At 46.4% G+C, this 17,462-nt stretch overlaps 1 protein-coding gene across 4 annotated transcripts; it reads right to left on the reverse strand.

The window, feature by feature from the left end:
- Positions 1-272: 272 nt before the first annotated feature.
- On the reverse strand, positions 273-14,922 carry p2rx1 (purinergic receptor P2X, ligand-gated ion channel, 1). Of its 4 annotated transcripts, none has more exons than XM_086307730.1 (14): positions 14,620-14,922; positions 9,536-9,680; positions 7,851-7,922; positions 7,447-7,516; positions 6,316-6,403; positions 6,137-6,217; positions 5,602-5,743; positions 5,368-5,498; positions 4,638-4,728; positions 4,490-4,555; positions 3,327-3,422; positions 2,948-3,034; positions 772-816; positions 273-676 (listed from the first exon to the last, which is right to left on the reverse strand). In XM_086307730.1, the coding sequence occupies exons 1-14, from the start codon at positions 14,754-14,756 to the stop codon at positions 671-673; spliced, it is 1,257 nt and encodes a 418-aa protein (XP_086163856.1). In that variant the 5' UTR covers positions 14,757-14,922; the 3' UTR covers positions 273-670. The 4 variants fall into 4 exon arrangements, with proteins under 4 accessions (XP_086163856.1, XP_086163857.1, XP_086163855.1 ...); XM_086307731.1 differs by having other exon boundaries at positions 274-676; positions 2,948-3,037; positions 7,459-7,516; XM_086307729.1 differs by having other exon boundaries at positions 274-676; positions 2,948-3,037.
- Between the last annotated feature and the right edge of the window lie 2,540 nt (positions 14,923-17,462).

Here is a 17,462-nt window from a genome sequence, read left to right on the forward strand (position 1 = left end):
ATCCGGGACTATGTGACTCTCCTGGTCTGTGCGCATGCGCGTGTGCCTGTCTCAAAGGCATCCGCCGTCTCGTGTCGTCTCGTGCTTTTCTCTGACTGTACCCACTAAAACGGAAGCATGGCACATCCATATGGAACGTAGTTACAATGTAAATATGTACCGATATATATAAATGCGCTATTTTTTGCATGCTTTTTGTACACATACTCGAAGAAATAAAGAAATCTGAATCATTTCAACATTTTTCTCAGGTTCTGTTCGACCAAAGCAAAAAGAAACTGCGCTGATGTTACTGTACATGTTTTTATTAAGTCAACAGCCGATCACAAGGTGCACACGAGGGACGATCACTGACAGCAGCGCACCTACATGTTTCTTTTACAACGACGGCGACTGAGGTAACAGAATTACAGACAGAGGCAACACCCAAAGCATGAAGACAAGCAAACAGTAACACCCAAGAAAGTACACACACCGCCGAGCTTGGCTGCCTCTGACTCCACATACAAGCGTCACAGATCCTCAGGATGACTAAGCTGCTGATGGGAATAACGTGACTCCATCTCGCTGTGCTCCTTTCTGTTAGTCCAGGTAGTGTCTGAAGGATCCAGGCTTCCAGTGCGTCACACCTCCAAAAGAGGCGTGGCCTTTTGGCTCGTTTGCTCCCGGGTCACTTCTGCACGAGAAACAGCAAATGAATAAAACATCAGTCATTAAAACAAGTGAGACTCGTGGGAGTGATTGTTTTGGAAGGATACGACGACGCCTTACTTTAGACACATCAGTCTCTGTGCTGCCTGCCTCTGAATCAGGATCCTGTGGGACAGGAGACATTCAGATCATGTGCAAACCATGCTGCTGCTCATCAGAATCAGAATCGTGTTTATTGGCCAAGTATATGTGCAGACACATACAGGGAATTTGGTTCCGGTAGATGGCGGCTCTCAAGCACAGTAATGTAAAAAACACACACACACACACACACACACACACACACACACACACACACACACACACACACACACACACACACACACACACACACACGTGTCTATATATACATTACACATGCATACACATACATACACAAGCTGTGTAAACCAACTATAAATAATGAATCTAAACTTGTATACATGAAATACAGAAATCAATGAGGTGGAATGAATACTACACAATGTACATAAGGTGCAGCTGCAGTCTGGCAGTGGGAGCAGTGTGACAGGTCAACTGTTTAGGAGGGAGATGGCGAGGGGAAAGAAACTGTTCCTGTGTCGGGTGGTCCTGGTCTGCAGGCTTCTGTACCGTCTGCCAGAGGGCAGCAGATCAAAAAGTCTGTGTGCAGGGTGTGAGGGGTCTGCGATGATGTTCCCTGCCCGTTTCCTGGTTCTTGAGAGGTACAGATCCTGGATGGAGGGCAGGGGGGCGCCGATGATCCTTTCTGCTGCCCGTACAGTCCGCTGCAGTCTGCTCCTGTCCTGTTTAGTGGCTGCTCCATACCAGACTGTGATGGAGGAGCACAGGACAGACTCAATGACCAGTGTAGAACTGGATCAGCAGCTCCTGTGGGAGACTGTACTTCCACAGTTGTCTCAGGAAGTACATCCTCTGCTGGGTCTTTTTGAGGATGGAGTTGATGTTGGTCTCCCACTTCAGGTCCTGGGAGATGGTGGTACCCAGGAACTTGAAGATCTTCACAGTCGACACAGGGCTGTCTGATATGGTGAGGGGGAGCAGAGTTGAGGGATGTCTCCTGAAGTCCACTGTCATCTCTACAGTCTTAAATGTGTTCAGCTCCAGATTGTGCTGACTGCACCAGAGTACCAGCCGCTCAACTTCCTGCCGGTATGCAGACTCATCACCATCTTGAATGAGGCCGATGACGGTGGTGTCATCTGCAAACTTTAGGAGTTTGACAGCTGAGTTCTTGGAGGTGCAGTCGTTAGTGTAGAGGGAGAACAGTAGGGGTGAGAGGACACATCCTTGAGGGACCGGGTTTCAGAGGTGATCTCCCCCAGCCTCACTTGTTGCTTTCTGTCTGTCAGGAAGCTGGTGATCCACTGACAGGTAGCTGGTGACACGCTGAGCTGGGAGAGTTTGGAGGAGAGAAGTTCAGGCACAATGGTGTTAAAAGCCGAACTAAAGTCCACAAACGGGACCCTGGCATAAGTTCCCGGGCGGTTGAGGGTCCAGCTGGTGGCCTGTAATGTCTTTCAGATGGGCTAACACCAGTCGTTCGAAGGATTTCATGACCACAGACGTCAAGGCGACAGGTCTGTAGTCATTCAGTCCTGTGATGGTGGGTTTCTTGGGAACAGGGATGATGGTGGAGCGTTTGAAGCAGGAGGGAACTTCACACAGCTCCAGGGATCTGTTGAAGATGCGAGTAAAGATGGGAGCCAGCTGTTCAGCACAGGTTTTGAGGCAGGAGGGTGAGACGCCGTCTGGTCCGGGGGCTTTCCTGGGCTTCTGTTTCTGGAATAGTCGGCTCACATCCTCAGTGTGTATTCTGAGTTTCAGTGAGGAGGAAAGGGGGGTGAGAGGTGTGGTGGTGGTCGTTGAGTCTGGATTGGGGAGGGTGGGGGTGGTCGTTGAGTCTGGATTGGGGAGGGGGAGGGTAAAGGAGGGAGAGGTGGAAGGTGTGTTGGGGGTCAATGTCTGAAGCAATGTCCCTGGGGAGGGGAGGGTGAGGCGTGGGAGTCTGTCTGTCTCAAACCTGCAGTAGAAAGTGTTTAACTCGTTGGCCAGGTCTTTGTGTGCTTCAATAGTGGGTGGGGGCGTCTGTAGCTGGTGATTTCCTGCAGGCCCCCCCACACTGACGCAGGGTCGTTGGCTGGGAGCCGTTCTTCCAGCTTCTGGGAGTAGATGCTTTTAGCTGTCTTAAATCTGCCGCGCGATTAGGCTTAAAATAAAAGAACCTGCTCTACTGCACAGACTGCCTCCTACTCACTTTGGACCGGTCTTTGCCTTGAGCCTGATTTGCATTTGCTTCGAGGGTGTAATAGACGTTCGTGTCTACACCAACCGACTCGCTGTCCTGCTGTAAAACAGAAGTGAAAGAGGAAAGCAGTCTGGGTGGGACGGACACAGATTTCATCTTCCATCAGATAAACTGGCTGCTCTGTACTAATCACAGACTCTCTCACACGTTATGGGAATGAACACAGCAATAATCTGATGGTAAGTGAAGGTTACGGCTTCCGTGTGAAATGTATGGCTGGACGTGGTGAAGGAAAATAAACTCCAATGACTTTCTCTGATTGGTTGAACACCTCTCTGCTGCCCTCTGCTGTTCAAAGAGAGCACAGACTCATTTTTGAAGGTCTTACCTGTACTTGTGTGTCCGTGTATTTGAATTTCATGTTCTTGTAAAATTCTCTTTTCGGTAGCAAATAGAGCAGCACCAAGTCACACACTACAGTCGCCTAAAAAGAGGAGAAAGAAACAACTGCGTTATCTCCTGTTGGATTACAACACTGTGCAAAAGTCTCGAACCACCGAATATTTTAAATCTTTGTCATTACCTACAAAGAGAACACCTCTGCAGACTCTGGACACTCACTGGAGCTACTTTTAGCTCCTCATCAGCACAGCAGGTAGCGCTGCGTGTTTGTGTGTCGCTGGCTAGAATGAAACCAGCAACCTCTCACCTGCCACACAAATGTGTAAACTACCACATTATGGAGCCTCACACACTAGCTACTCACTAGTAGGTGCAAACGACCTCTGATCTCAGCCAAGCCAAACTAACGGAGCCACTGTTAGGCTTTTACAGTGTTGGGTGGCCGATTGCTGAACCAGGTGTGCACTGGCACCTGAGGGGAAAACTGGTGGCAGCTGAGTTCAAGGAAGACAAAATAGTACGCAGATATAAAGGCCTGCTTTGTCTGCAACACCAGGAACATTGGACATGTGGTCGAACGTACAGTTTGTTTAACTGAAACAAGTCTTTATTCTTCAACACAGCCTGAACTCGTTTGTTGTCATTTCTCTTCAGGAACAGTTCTCCAGACTTTTTGAAGGACGTTCAAAGCTCTTCTTTGGATGTTGGCTGTTATTTGTCCTGTTCACTGCTTCAGTAATGTTGAGATCTGACTGATTGTGTGTTTGTGTATCCAGGTATGCCTTTGCTGCATTGTGTTTGGGATCATGGGATCATTGTCACGCTGAAGCTGTCACCAATCAGAAGCTTTCCACTCTTGCTGCACCGCGGATCAAAATCAGATTTTTGTTTTTTTCCATCAGTTTTGACACGACCTCCAACACCACGACATAACCTGCACCACATTTAACCGCGGTATGTTTGGACACAGTCCCTGGAGTTAGGTGCCTCAGTCATTCATATGTCAGTGTCCAAAGAGGCCTTCAGAAAACCTGGAGAACCACTTTAAAACTTAGAACGGAGCCTGGTTCCTAAGAGTATCAAACACGAGGGCCGACTTTTGCACAGACGTGTGGAATATGTAAGTAAATATTTCAGCTTTCAACATACCACTCCAAAAATTCCCACTCCAGAGCCGATGGCTGTGAGGGTAGGGATGATATCAAATTTCCGCGCCTGTGAAGAGCAGAGTCATATCAACTCCTTTGGTTTATTCTTCCAGTGACAAAAGCATACTTAAGATAAACGTGTTACTCACAAGTGACTGGACGATGATGTCAAACCTGATGCCAAACACTTTCAGAAGTGTTCTTTTCTGAATTTTGTCCTCCATATAATGCCTCGCAAACCTGCAGACAGACACAACCACAATATGTTAGCAGGCATATGAAATACGTTTCAAAAGCATTTGACAAACACGTCATCATCCGTGTATTTACTGAGCGAGCTGTGAAGAAACAACAAGAAAAGGCAGTTGAGACAAGTCAACACTGTTTCACTGAGCAAACATCAGAAACTTCAGCCAGTCGACTTGGCAGATTCAGCGGAGCTGAAGCAGCATTAGGAGCAAATAGCGAGTGAAGCCGATTCCATGGAAAATGAACAATAACAGTGACAGAACAACATTTCTCCATCAGCCAGCAGGTGAACAATGAATAACAGAGCAGGAGCATGCATGTGTCTGTGGTGCGCGAGGAAGCAGAAATGAACTGCAGTAGTTTCAAACACTGAGCCAATATGTGCGATGTTGTCAACAGTTTCAAAGGTTAGATGAGAAGAGCGAGTCCACGTTATCATGAAGTTAGCGAGAGCTCAGCAAATGGAAGTGTAAAGCTTATTAATTAATATATAATATTAATAATATTATTAACATGAGACCTTAAAAGTGCTGCAAGCTAAAATTATAATATATGCGCTTCAGAGGTTTTCTGGACACAAACTAACAGAAAAAGGAACAAATCTCTCGCTGAGCTGTGTTTTTCACACACCTGAAATTGTAGCCCACTGAAGAGCCTTCTTTGCTTCCATAGAGTCCATGAAAGGTGTACTCTGGTTTACAGTGTTTTACATGCACGTCAAAGTTACACGTCCAGTCGACCACGATCCCGATGGCTCCTCCCTGTCAGGACACAAACGCCGTCTTCATCACAGCAGGAGAAGAAGAGAAGCAAAACACGGAAACATGACAGGAATTTCAGAAAGAAGCAGAAATTCAAACTCACCACTTTAGCTACTGTTTGAAAGTTTAAGCCAGAAAGTTTAATAATGTCTCCCAGTTTGAATATAGGGCACAGGGGAGCGCTGAGTGGATGATACAGGCAACTGCTGATGTAGTTGGAGTCGACGTCCTCCACTAGGTTGCTCCTGAAAACGAAAAAACAGTGAAATATTTGACACTTTCTGTACTTTTACCAAAATGAGTGATTAGACTTGTGGTTTGATTTAGAAGCTGAAGATATAAGAGTTAAAAGAAGAACAGAGTTTACTGTGTAGCTCTGTTTGCTTCAAAGCTGTGTTTCATTTGGCCAAAGGTTACAGAAGAAACTGAAATGTATAAAATCATTGTGATTGTTTTTATGACATCATAGAAACGTGAACAAATATCTCAGTAAAAACTGAAGAGTATAAAAAACAAATTTGTGCCACTGACTGAAGATTTCTGGCCACAACTGTTTTATAAAGTTACAATAGTCATGCCAGAGCAGGACACACTCATCACACTCATCACATCTTCTGAGGTAAATGTGTCTCCGTCACCTCGAGACGCCGAATGCGGGGAACGTGACGGAGTTTTTGATGAACAGAGTGTAGTTCTCTGCAGACAACAACAGCGGAGGACTGAAACGGAAACAAGATCAGATTTCAAATGAGCATGTTTGCTTCCACAGATGATTGTGTAATCGCACAATCGTGAATAATTCAGTTTGTCTGCGTACTCTGGTACGTCGCGGTCGTCCTCCACTGGACACCAGGCCAGCACTTCACAGGTCTTAGTCCTGTTCACGCAGACTCCGGTCATTTCTCCTTGATACAGAAACAAAGAGTTAGAGTCGATTACTCAACAGTGAAACAGGCAGCAGCGTGGGCGTTGGCAGCAGTTTCAAACACTTTCTTGCCTCCACTTTTATCTTGAATTAGCATCAACAGCAGCGTATAAAAGCAAAGCAAACGCTGAACCAGCTCTTTCTTTTAGCCTTAATCCCAATGTTATCGCCTCCCTGTGCGCGTACAGCTTCGCTGCTATCGGTCTCTCATCGTGCGTGTGATGAGCTTGCAGACAGTCTCCAGCAGGCGCCCACTCGGCTTCGGCCCTCTGACCTTTGTGTTTGGCTGCAGGACAGTCCCGCGTTTACTTGTTTTTAAGCGTGGAGGCTGAGCGCCTGCATGTGACTGGTGTGAGCCAGACAGATCTAAAGCTTCGGTCTGATTGAGGGCGACGTGGAAAGGCTCTGAACTGAACTCTGGGACGGATGAAGGACAATAAGTTTATATAACTGTTCTTAGAACCAGCCACACATTTGGACACATTAGAGCTCATGTGGCTGTGTCTTTGTGTGCTTGCAGTTTATATTAGCTGGCATGCATGCAGTTGAGCGTGCTTATATATACATGCATGTATGTCTGTTTGCTTAAGGCAGAGTTTCAGCTGCTTACTTTAGCGGACAACAAGCCGTACTACAAACACACACCAAATGTTTGGTTGCTAAGGCCTGGTTTGTTGAGATGAATCTGTTTCTTCTTCTCAGCGCCGGACGAATGCAATTCATGAATTCTGTGTAAATGTTTACCTCAGCAGCCGTGACTCATATCTGCTGTATTTATATAGATGCTGTTGCGTGAGCCTGTCCTGTCACAGCTACGGCCCACTTTGCAAATACACTGCTGCTCCATCACCTGACACCATCCCCGACCTCGCTCAATAAATGGCTTCAGTGAGTTTCAGAAGGCTTCTCAGCTCCGGCGAAGCAAAATTACATAACAAGAAGCACAAAATCTGGACTGGTGTGAGTTGGCAACAGACTCAGTGAGGACCGCTGAGGTCACACTCTCAGCCTGTCAGGATTTACCGTTTCCCGTACGTTTGAAACTCCCTCCTTCACAGTCGGCGTCTGTATTGCAGTTGTGTTTGCCCGGGAGCTGTTATAAAGAAGACACTGGGGTCAGTCTGTGTACACAAGTACAAAAGAAGGACATGAAGAAGAAGACAGGAAAACACCCTGGGAGTGTGAAAGAAACGTCTTGTTTTTATAGTCTTACATGTATGGATCCCACACACACTGCTCTTTGGGCCATTAGGCTTTAAAAGAGCCCTTTTCTGCTATACAACTTTCGGACAATTACCCAATTACAGAAATAGTCTTGGAATGAGATACAACTTCCGCTCGTTTTACTAAATATGGAAGCGCAGGAGGAAAGGAAGGAAGCAGGAAGAGGGAGGAATGAGAGAGAGAACCAGTGCTTTTTCACCTACCTCTGGACAGGTTCCCATTGACTGACCCTCAGTCATGATATAGTTTGTCATCACTACAAATGATGAGTCTCCCTGAAGTTTTAAAAGAGAAGAAGCAATGTGTTTAAAAGCAGTGAGCACAGACCTTAAAGCAAACTTCTGCGAGCCATGGCTCGTTGTATTTCACAGGAACTGGAGCAGAAGAGCTGAAATAGTTGCAGAGCAACAGAAATCCCCTCACAGGAAGAAGGTTGGGGTGGATGGATGGGTCAACACGGCGTTCGACGGTCAGGATCATTGCACAATCTCAACTGTGAGACTATTTACAAGGCCGTGATCATATTTACAGTACAGTGATAAACGATATGATTGGACCGGTTCGTATATAACACCTTTCTACTCTAACACTTTTTACAGTGCGCCTCATTCACCTTCGGTCCAGCACCGACCCTCCTGGAGGTGACGTGGGTTTCAGCATCGTACCCACGGATGCTTTGACACGCAGACTCGAGCAGCAAAGGTTCGACCCCCCGAGCGTCTGCAGTCACCCTGAGCACACACGTATGTGAGAGCTGTCACGCAATTTGTGTGTTGTGTAGCGAATGTCCTGGTTCCTCTGTGTTTCCAGTTTGTGATCTAAGCCAATAGAGAACTGTAAGCATCTTTATTATACTGCAAGTTGAACTTTTGGCAGGTCAAATGCCATATCATTAGGCAGTAGGAGGGGGTAAAACTCTCTTTACTTTTGCTCAAAATCACAGTTAAATTAAAATGTTCTGTATAAGTTCATTGTGACACTGACACATTCCAGGTTGTTTTTCTTCTCTTTTGCATCTCTGGTGGCTTCCTGTGTTTCCTGTGTCTCTCGGTTTGTCTGTGGAGCCTTTCAGTGTCACTCCTTGTTGGTATTTCCTGCAAGGTTACCTACTTGTCTTGTGTGCTCGTGTGGTTTTTCTCCTTCGTGATTGCTGGCTCCGTCCTTTTTGCTTCACCTGTATCTTGTTATCCAATCAGCTGTTTTTAGTGCAGCCCTGATGCTGGGCTTCAGTTATCGCCGACACCCTTCCTCTTGTGCTTTGCCTTAAACGATTGCATTGTTTTATTCATATGTTGTTCCTGCCAATGTTTTCTTTCTTCCTTTTTCAGGCCTCTCTTTGAACCGAACGTCGACATAACAGTGAGGTCACGTGACGATTACTAAAACAATGACCACCTGACAATAAAGTGCATTTGATCAAAGTGCGTGATGGAGAAAAGTGATCTTTTCATTGTGTAACACTGAAACCACCTGTTTGCCTTGCTCTGAATTAAAGCCCACACCCACACCTCAGAGCAAACATGGCAGCCTACATTGTGTCTTCTTTTTTCTTTCCCACAGTTAACAGGACACAGCAACACTGGAGGCAAACAAAGTTATCTATTTGATCAGTGTCCCTGCTTTGCTCTCACATGCAATAAAGCTGCAGAGTCGCGTCGACAGAGGTGAACGTTACAAACCTCTGCTTCTTTGTCAGCCTTGAGTTTTCTAGCAAACAGCAGTGACACGTTGTCCTGCTCAGCTGATGTTTCCTCACTCTGACAGTTGATTTCATCAAATCTGCCTCTGGTGACCGACTTACATCAGGTGCCAAACAAATTACCGACCACTTAGGAGTCACGAGACGACGACATATCAAATGTTACTGGGGGCACGAAAGGTCACTGACCTGTGAAGGGAAGACATAATCAGCCACGTCCCAGACCCTCTCTCCCCCGCTGTTGTTGGTGTAGCCCACTCCTTTCATTTTGGTGAAGACGGAGCTGACGGCCGTGTCTGTGGACTGGTAACCTTTCTCATAGATGAAAACCCACCTGTGCACGAAACAGAGAGCATTCTGTTCAAAATCCCACTTCACCCCAAAGCAAGGGCTTGCACAAGGACGACACCGGCACTGCACACAGCCATCAGCACAACTACCAGGACAAACGTGCCTGTAGTCATGCAACGCACTGGCTCGTGTTCTTGTCCATTCAGCACCGCAAAGACACAGCAGACGTACTGCATCTCAGCTCCAAACTATCACAGCAGCTGCTGAAAGAAAGCAAAGGTAAAAGTGTTCGTGCTGAGCATTAATAGGGGCGATCGGGGCTCAAGAGTTGGGAGTTCGCCTTGTAATCGGAAGGTTGCCGGTTCGAGCCCCGGCTCGGACAGTCTCGGTCGTTGTGTCCTTGGGCAAGACACCGTTGCCAGTGTCCAGCAGCCTCGCCTCTGTCAGTGCGCCCCAGGGTGGCTGTGGCTACAATGTAGCTGCCATCACCAGTGTGTGAATGTGTGGATGACTGGGTGTGTAAAGCGCTTTGGGGTCCTCAGGGACCAGTAAAGCGCTTTACAAATACAGACCATTTACCATTATCAGGGTCCTGATCAGTGTTGACAGGATTTCTCCAGAGTCTGTGTCACATTCAAAGGTCAGCTTTTGTGTGGATCTGCAAACACGTCAGTAACAACTAGTTAAAAGTTATTTCATCTGTTTGTTAAACCAGACTCTCAAATAGGGAATATGACATTATCATGTCCTTCACAGCTGGAGTGAGATGGACTGCATCCCAGCTGTATAGTACTATAGATGAGTCCGGTCCCCAGACCTGTTGTCAGCAGGGACTCCTTTAAGATCTCCGAGTCTTCCCACCAAAGACACATTTCCCCTTCGGTACCCGTATGGCTGCCGTATATGCAAACTGCTATTTTATTTCTTTTGTTTTAAATTTGTCAGAAGGTTTGAAAAACACTACAGTTTTTAAAAAGTTAGAATTTTTCATGGTTCGTGCTCGACGGGGTTAAAAACGTCTTTCACAGCATCAGCACATTAACACATACAGTGGGGCAAAAAAGTATTTAGTCAGCCACCGATTGTGCAAGTTCCCCCACTTAAAATGATGACAGAGGTCAGTAATTTGCACCAGAGGTACACTTCAACTGTGAGAGACAGAATGTGAAAAAAAAATCCATGAATCCACATGGTAGGATTTGTAAAGAATTTATTGGTAAATCAGGGTGGAAAATAAGTATTTGGTCACCTCAAACAAGGAAAATCTCTGGCTCTCACAGACCTGTAACGTCTTCTGTAAGAAGCTTTTCTGTCCCCCACTCGTTACCTGTATGAATGGCACCTGTTTGAACTCATCATCTGTATAAAAGACACCTGTCCACAGCCTCAAACAGTCAGACTCCAAACTCCGCCATGGCCAAGACCAAAGAGCTTTCGAAGGACACCAGGAAAAGTATTGTAGACCTGCACCAGACTGGGAAGAGTGAATCTACAATAGGCAAGCAGCTTGGTGTGAAAAAATCAACTGTGGGAGCAATCATCAGAAAATGGAAGACATACAAGACCACTGATAATCTCCCTCCATCTGGGGCTCCACGCAAGATCTCATCCCGTGGGGTCAAAATGATCATGAGAACGGTGAGCAAAGATCCCAGAACCACACGGGGGGACCTGGTGAATGACCTGCAGAGAGCTGGGACCAAAGTAACAAAGGTCACCATCAGTAACACACTACAACGGCAGGGAATCAAATCCCGCAGTGCCAGACGTGTTCCGCTGCTGAAGCCAGTGCATGTCCAGGCCCGTCTGAAGTTTGCCAGAGAGCACATGGATGATACAGCAGAGGATTGGGAGAATGTCATGTGGTCAGATGAAACCAAAGTAGAACTTTTTGGTATAAACTCAACTCGTCGTGTTTGGAGGAAGAAGAATACTGAGTTGCATCCCAAGAACACCATACCTACTGTGAAGCATGGGGGTGGGAACATCATGCTATGGGGCTGTTTTTCTGCCAAGGGGACAGGACGACTGAGCCGTGTTAAGGACAGAATGAATGGGGCCATGTATCGTGAGATTTTGAGCCAAAACCTCCTTCCATCAGTGAGAACTTTGAAGATGAAACGAGGCTGGGTCTTCCAACATGACAATGATCCAAAACACACCGCCCGGGCAACAAAGGAGTGGCTCCGTAAGAAGCATTTGAAAGTCCTGGAGTGGCCTAGCCAGTCTCCAGACCTCAACCCCATAGAAAATCTGTGGCGGGAGTTGAAAGTCCGTGTTGCTCGGCGACAGCCCCAAAACATCACTGCTCTCGAGAAGATCTGCATGGAGGAATGGGCCAAAATACCAGCTACTGTGTGTGCAAACCTGGTAAAGACCTATAGTAAACGTTTGACCTCTGTTATTGCCAACAAAGGTTATGTTACAAAGTATTGAGTTGTATTTTTGTTATTGACCAAATACTTATTTTCCACCCTGATTTACGAATAAATTCTTTACAAATCCTACCATGTGGATTCATGGATTTTTTTTTCACATTCTGTCTCTCACAGTTGAAGTGTACCTCTGGTGCAAATTACTGACCTCTGTCATCATTTTAAGTGGGGGAACTTGCACAATCGGTGGCTGACTAAATACTTTTTTGCCCCACTGTAGTTACATTTTTGTGATGTTGTATTAGCTCTAAGTTTGTGAATGATGGTCCGGTCTTTCCACTGGCTGCGACAATACAAAAAAGCTGCAAGATCCACGGCCCACATCTCGCTGCAGGCACTTTGTAAAGTCATTGTTAAAAACATTGAGTCCTCACAGAAACTGAGTGCTGGGTTTGTCACGGTGAAGCTGAAACTTTGCTCACATGAAAGGATTCCAGTTCAGCAAAAAGCAGCTTTACACTTGGGGTGCATCACCTTAAACTCATTTACTTCCTCTGCTTGCGTGTCTGTGTGTGCGTTTGTAGCCACGAGGTAAAGGCAACAGCTGGTGTGCACTGAGCTGATACAGTGTGTACACACACACTGTGACGCATGTGTAGAGCTATTTCATACAGGCTGTGAAAAAGCAATTAGCCCCTGGCAGGAAGCCCACAGGACAGCGTGTGGTGCAGCATATCTTCATTCGTCTGCAATGAAAGCTCCTCAGAGCGGCGAACGAGAAGAAGCATCTTTCAAACTGCAGAGTGAAGTCGTAAGCACAAAAGCAGCAACGTCTATCAGCATGGCAAATCGAATTATATAGGTTGGAGGGAGCTGGTGAAAAAATGCGGAGAAACGGGAGAAAAAACAGGGCAAATTAAAGGAATAAAGAAAGCGATGAGCGTGGAAATAATGGAAGCATCTTCCAAAATAGCAGCGTAAGAGAGATGCGTATCTGCGAGCGGCTGGGAGGAGGCTCTTTGATGTTGGGGAGAGTTTCCCACCATACTGTGCTGCTGAGATTAGTTTTTATTTAAAGACAGAATGAAAAGAAAAATAAATCAACCTTCAAGTTAAAGCCAAAAACATAAACAGAGGATTGGGATTTTTTTTTAGCATAAAAGTTACAAAAAGAGAGTGTGGTTTTCTGGGGCTGTTCTTTATCCCCTTCTACTGCTTATTTGAGTCCAGGTCGCAGGGCACCAGCCCAAACACCCCTCTCCCACCTCCTCCTCCAACTCATCCAGGAGGACACCAAAGCATTCCCAACACACCAGAGATGTAATCTCTCCAGCATGTCCTGGGTCTACCCCAGGGGCCTCTCAAACAACCTGAACTGTGAGGGATTTATGAAGGCCACTCAAGTGTTTATTACATGTGAAGTTTGAGTATGTTCGTCTGTTTTTTCCTGTTTCATTTGATAGATGCTTCCCAGTTAATTACCCAGCAGAATGTCCTCTATGGGAGCGCCTCTGTCTCAGCATCCATGTCTGTAGTCTGTTGCCTGCCTTCGATTCTGTTTGTCCCCTGAGCTGTTGAAGGCTGTTTGCTCAGGCTGCCTCTGCTGTGAGTCTCGATTCACTGAATCCCTGCTTCAGCATCCGAGAGAGAGACGGGCGGACTTCTGCCCTGACCCGTCCGCTTCAAGTCTGAAGAGAGGAGACGGCTTTATAATTGCATCTCCCTCATGCACATCACCACGCCGCTTTAATGTGGCTGCAGGAGGCAGGTGTGTGTGTGTGTGTGTGTGTGTGTGTGTGTGTGTGTGTGTGTGTGTGTGTGTGTGTGTGTGTGTGTGCCATCAACTTTTTCTGATCTTGATGATTCAGATCTGAATCAGCCGTTTAAAATCACATCCCTCACTTATAAAAACCCGACTTTAAACAAGACACGATGTTAAACTTGTCTACTGCTTTTCCATTTTTGGTCACCAGCAGCAGCAGATGATAATGCGTCTGTGCTCTGTTTGGCAGTAAACTGGGCAGCAGTTGATTGTTATCTGTTTGAGCATATTTATCACACGCAGCTCCTCAGGTTCTGCTGTTTGGAGGTGCATGAAGGGAAACGTTAGAGTCACACAGCTGCATAAGCAAGTAACCGTGAGATGAAGTGAGATAAGTAAAGGAAACAGGTTCTCCCTTTTTCAGGATGAATTTCCAGCGAATAGCTCCGGCATGTCTAATCAGGTTAGGGTGGGTGGGTGGGTGGTGAGAGGCTGAGTAGACAAACAAGTATGCTGCAGGGGTTTTGTCCAAACATGAAATGAGCAGGAGCTCGGCTCTGTTGTGCCATGTTCACACCTTCTTTTCACAGTCAATCATAGTGATTCTTACAACTGTCATTTGTGCCTGTTTGCTGTGTCAACAATAACTGCAGTGACGGTATGTGTCCCTGCACAAGCCCAACATCTTCCTTTCACTTTCCCCCCACTCTATCCACACAAAGTGAACTCTGGGTCACTCGGGAGGGAAGTTCCAGACAAGATGAACTACACAAAGTGATGCAAACCCTTTCTCACCATTTCCTTACAGCTAAAAACAAAAAGAGAAAAAGGTGTGCAGGTCTTACCCGATGATGTAAACCAGAACCCCCAGCTGGATGAGCCGGCACACCACTCCCACCCTCCTGTTCCTCACCAGCACCTGGCGGGGAGTCTCATACTCAAAGAAGAAGTCGGAGAGGGCGCTGGTGATTTGGTTCTTCATCTTCTCTCACGGCTGACCCGCAGGGAAGAGGGTCTCTGTTTCTCCTCACTTGCATATAAAAACTCCCAAGAAATTCTTTTTTCCTTTGTTCTTCACTTGTGTCCTCTGCCTCCTCTCATGAATAATCTCTTATACTCTTCATGTGAAGTCCTAAAGTCTAAAGACTTCCTCCTCCCTTCCTCCTCCTCTCTCTCTCTTGCTCTCCGTCTCTCCTCCTCCTCCTCTCTCTCTCTCTGCACTCGGTCGCTCTGTTATCAGCCTGTTGCCTTTTTGCGTAACTTGACCGTTTCCATGCATCTCCTGGCTTTTCTCAGGAGACATAATAAGCACAGAGACATCTGTCGAAATTTACTGTTAACTTGGTCTGCAAGTTTCAATAACTTAACAGTTGCCACACACAAGCACCGGATGCCCTCCTCTCTTTGAGCAATCAAACCTTATCAGCCACGCTGACACTCTCTTCCTGCGTGCTACACAGAGATAGAAGCCACAGAAGCTAAGCATAAACACGGTGCATCTTCCACAGTTCTGCATGTTTGCCCACTCTCGTCTCACCGTTTGTCAGGCAGTAAGCCTTCTTAACTTTTATCAACACCATGTGTGGGCGCACGCCGCCAAACACTTTGATTTTCTCATCCAGCTCAATAATTCAGGCCCCTTCTCTCCATTCTCATGCCGACGGCTGCTTTGCATTTTCTAATCTTCACAAAGGGAAGTCCAAATGGCCTCATGAAACTGTGAGGCTTTGAAAAATGTTGCTTCCACTTGTGAGCATTTCTTGCCTTCTCGCTCCCGATATAAATAAACGGGGGCATCTCGTCTGGAGTCAAATCCAAATCTAAATCTGGTTAAATCTAAAAGACACGAGTACATGCTGGGAATCGCCACAAAATGCCATGCATAGAATTTAGTGGGATTGCAAGGATTTGGAAGGATTTTAAGGATTTTGCAAAAAAAGGGCTGCATGACAATCAAAGTATTAAATGAAACGCTCTGTTAGCACAATTGGCACAAACTGCTGTTTTTATAGGCACACTGGTGGATAAATGACTGAGAAACAAGAGCGAGCGTCAGATCACTTTATAATTCAGGCACTTTTCCAGAGTCAAATGAATGTTTTCCCAGGGTGACATGCAGTGTGGCCCTGACTCCTGTGCTCCAGAACAACCCCGAGACTGAGACTGAGCGTCACAATATGTGAATGAATGAACGCACCACGAACAGGAGGGGCTGGATGAGCCTCAGACTGACAGTAATTGGCAGAGACAGACTGAAGTCACGACTCGTGAATGACTGCGTAGAAAGGATTAGTGCTGACTGCATGCCTGAACTAACTATCTTCACTGAACTAGTTCCCGTTGCTGTTTTTCTTCTCCTCTGCCTCACGTACGTGCTGTTGGAGCAGTGAACTCTCATGAGAAATGTGGCCAAACCTTCAAATAATGAGACCAGTGCATGTAAAAGTAGCCCGCAGGGTTATGGCTGGTGATGGAGGACGCCGTGGCGGGCAGACTAACCGGAAGAAGCACAAAGACAGAAGCACAAATTCCACAAAATGGTAATGGGAGGGTGAACACGGGAGGAGGGGACAACACTGTGCACTGACAGGAGACACGTGAACCCACAGGTGGGAACGAGGCACAGGTGGGGACAGTGAGCACGGCAGCTGTGTTTCATGGCTTCCTGTCACAGCACCCGTGATGAAAGCACCACGACTCTGTTTGCTGAATGTTGCGTTATTCTGACTTCTGCTGGTTCAGCATAGTCTCAGGCTCTTTGAGTTTAGTTACACAGGTTCTGCTTTTGGTTACAGTTCATATCCAACCCCCCCCCCCAACACACACACACACACACATTAGGCACCTGTGTGTAGGGCTTTAGTTTGCATGTGTTCTTTGTTGTGGTGTCTGCTTCTCTACCTGGTCTGGGATTCATTCATGGACTTGTTTTGTGTCAGGCGCTTGTGAAGCATCAAATAAAGGTTAGTTCTTTAACATGTTCAGCTCTTTGTCTGCCTCGTGGTCCACATTACCACCATCACGCACAGAGAAAAGGTGAAGGGTTTGTTTACAGCTGACTGTATTTAATAACTGGTCTAAGATGTGAAGACAACAAACAGGTATTTAAATGATCCTCCTTCATGTTCCAGTTGCAGCTGAGGAGGACTGAAGACAGTGGAGAGAAGGCACTAATGAGAGTAAAGCCTCCACAAAGCAATCATCAATGTAGAACAAGTCAGTGGGATAAAGTTATCCAGAGGGTAACTTTTTTTCTTGCTTGTCGGGGCAAGAGCCACGATTCGCTCCCGGGAAAGGAGACAAATTCCTTTGGGCTTGCGTCAGGAAGTGCGTCCGATTTAAACATCTACAAATCGAACATGGGAGCTGCTCGCTGTGACGACCTCTTGTTAGTAAGGGAGCAGCTGAAACAGCATTATCACACACAGCCCAGATAGCAAATATTCATTCAATTAATGTTTAATCAGCATCAGTTCAATGTCCTCCTGCTATCTGGGGGATCTATAAGAACTAGTGATGGGAATTCCCAGTCTCTTTAGATTCTTTATGATATGCTGTTCTTGCAGACTCTACACTCGGCCTCTGTGTTGTCTATAAAATTCAAACAGTTCCAGATAGAAATAGATTTTCAATCTTGAGCCGAGCCACAAACAACCTGCACAGGCTCCTGAGAACTGTCCACCCATCA

Source organism: Aulonocara sp. 'chitande type north' Nkhata Bay, linkage group LG10, assembly GCF_057382095.1.
Source record: "Aulonocara sp. 'chitande type north' Nkhata Bay isolate Kocher_YH1m ecotype deep benthic linkage group LG10, A_spYH_male_GT1.1, whole genome shotgun sequence".
NCBI lineage: Eukaryota > Metazoa > Chordata > Actinopteri > Cichliformes > Cichlidae > Aulonocara > Aulonocara sp. 'chitande type north' Nkhata Bay.

Bases quoted from the DNA above. Each gene is read 5' to 3' on its own strand.
- p2rx1 (XM_086307729.1), bottom strand. From the start codon at position 14,756: ATGAAGAACCAAATCACCAGCGCCCTCTCCGACTTCTTCTTTGAGTAT. The intron at 9,681-14,619 runs GTAAGACCTGCA...TTTCGTGCACAG, and splicing joins GTTCTGGTTTACATCATCGG to GTGGGTTTTCATCTATGAGA. The intron at 6,404-7,446 runs GTAAATCCTGAC...TTCTGTATCAAG, and splicing joins TTTCAAACGTACGGGAAACG to GAGAAATGACCGGAGTCTGC.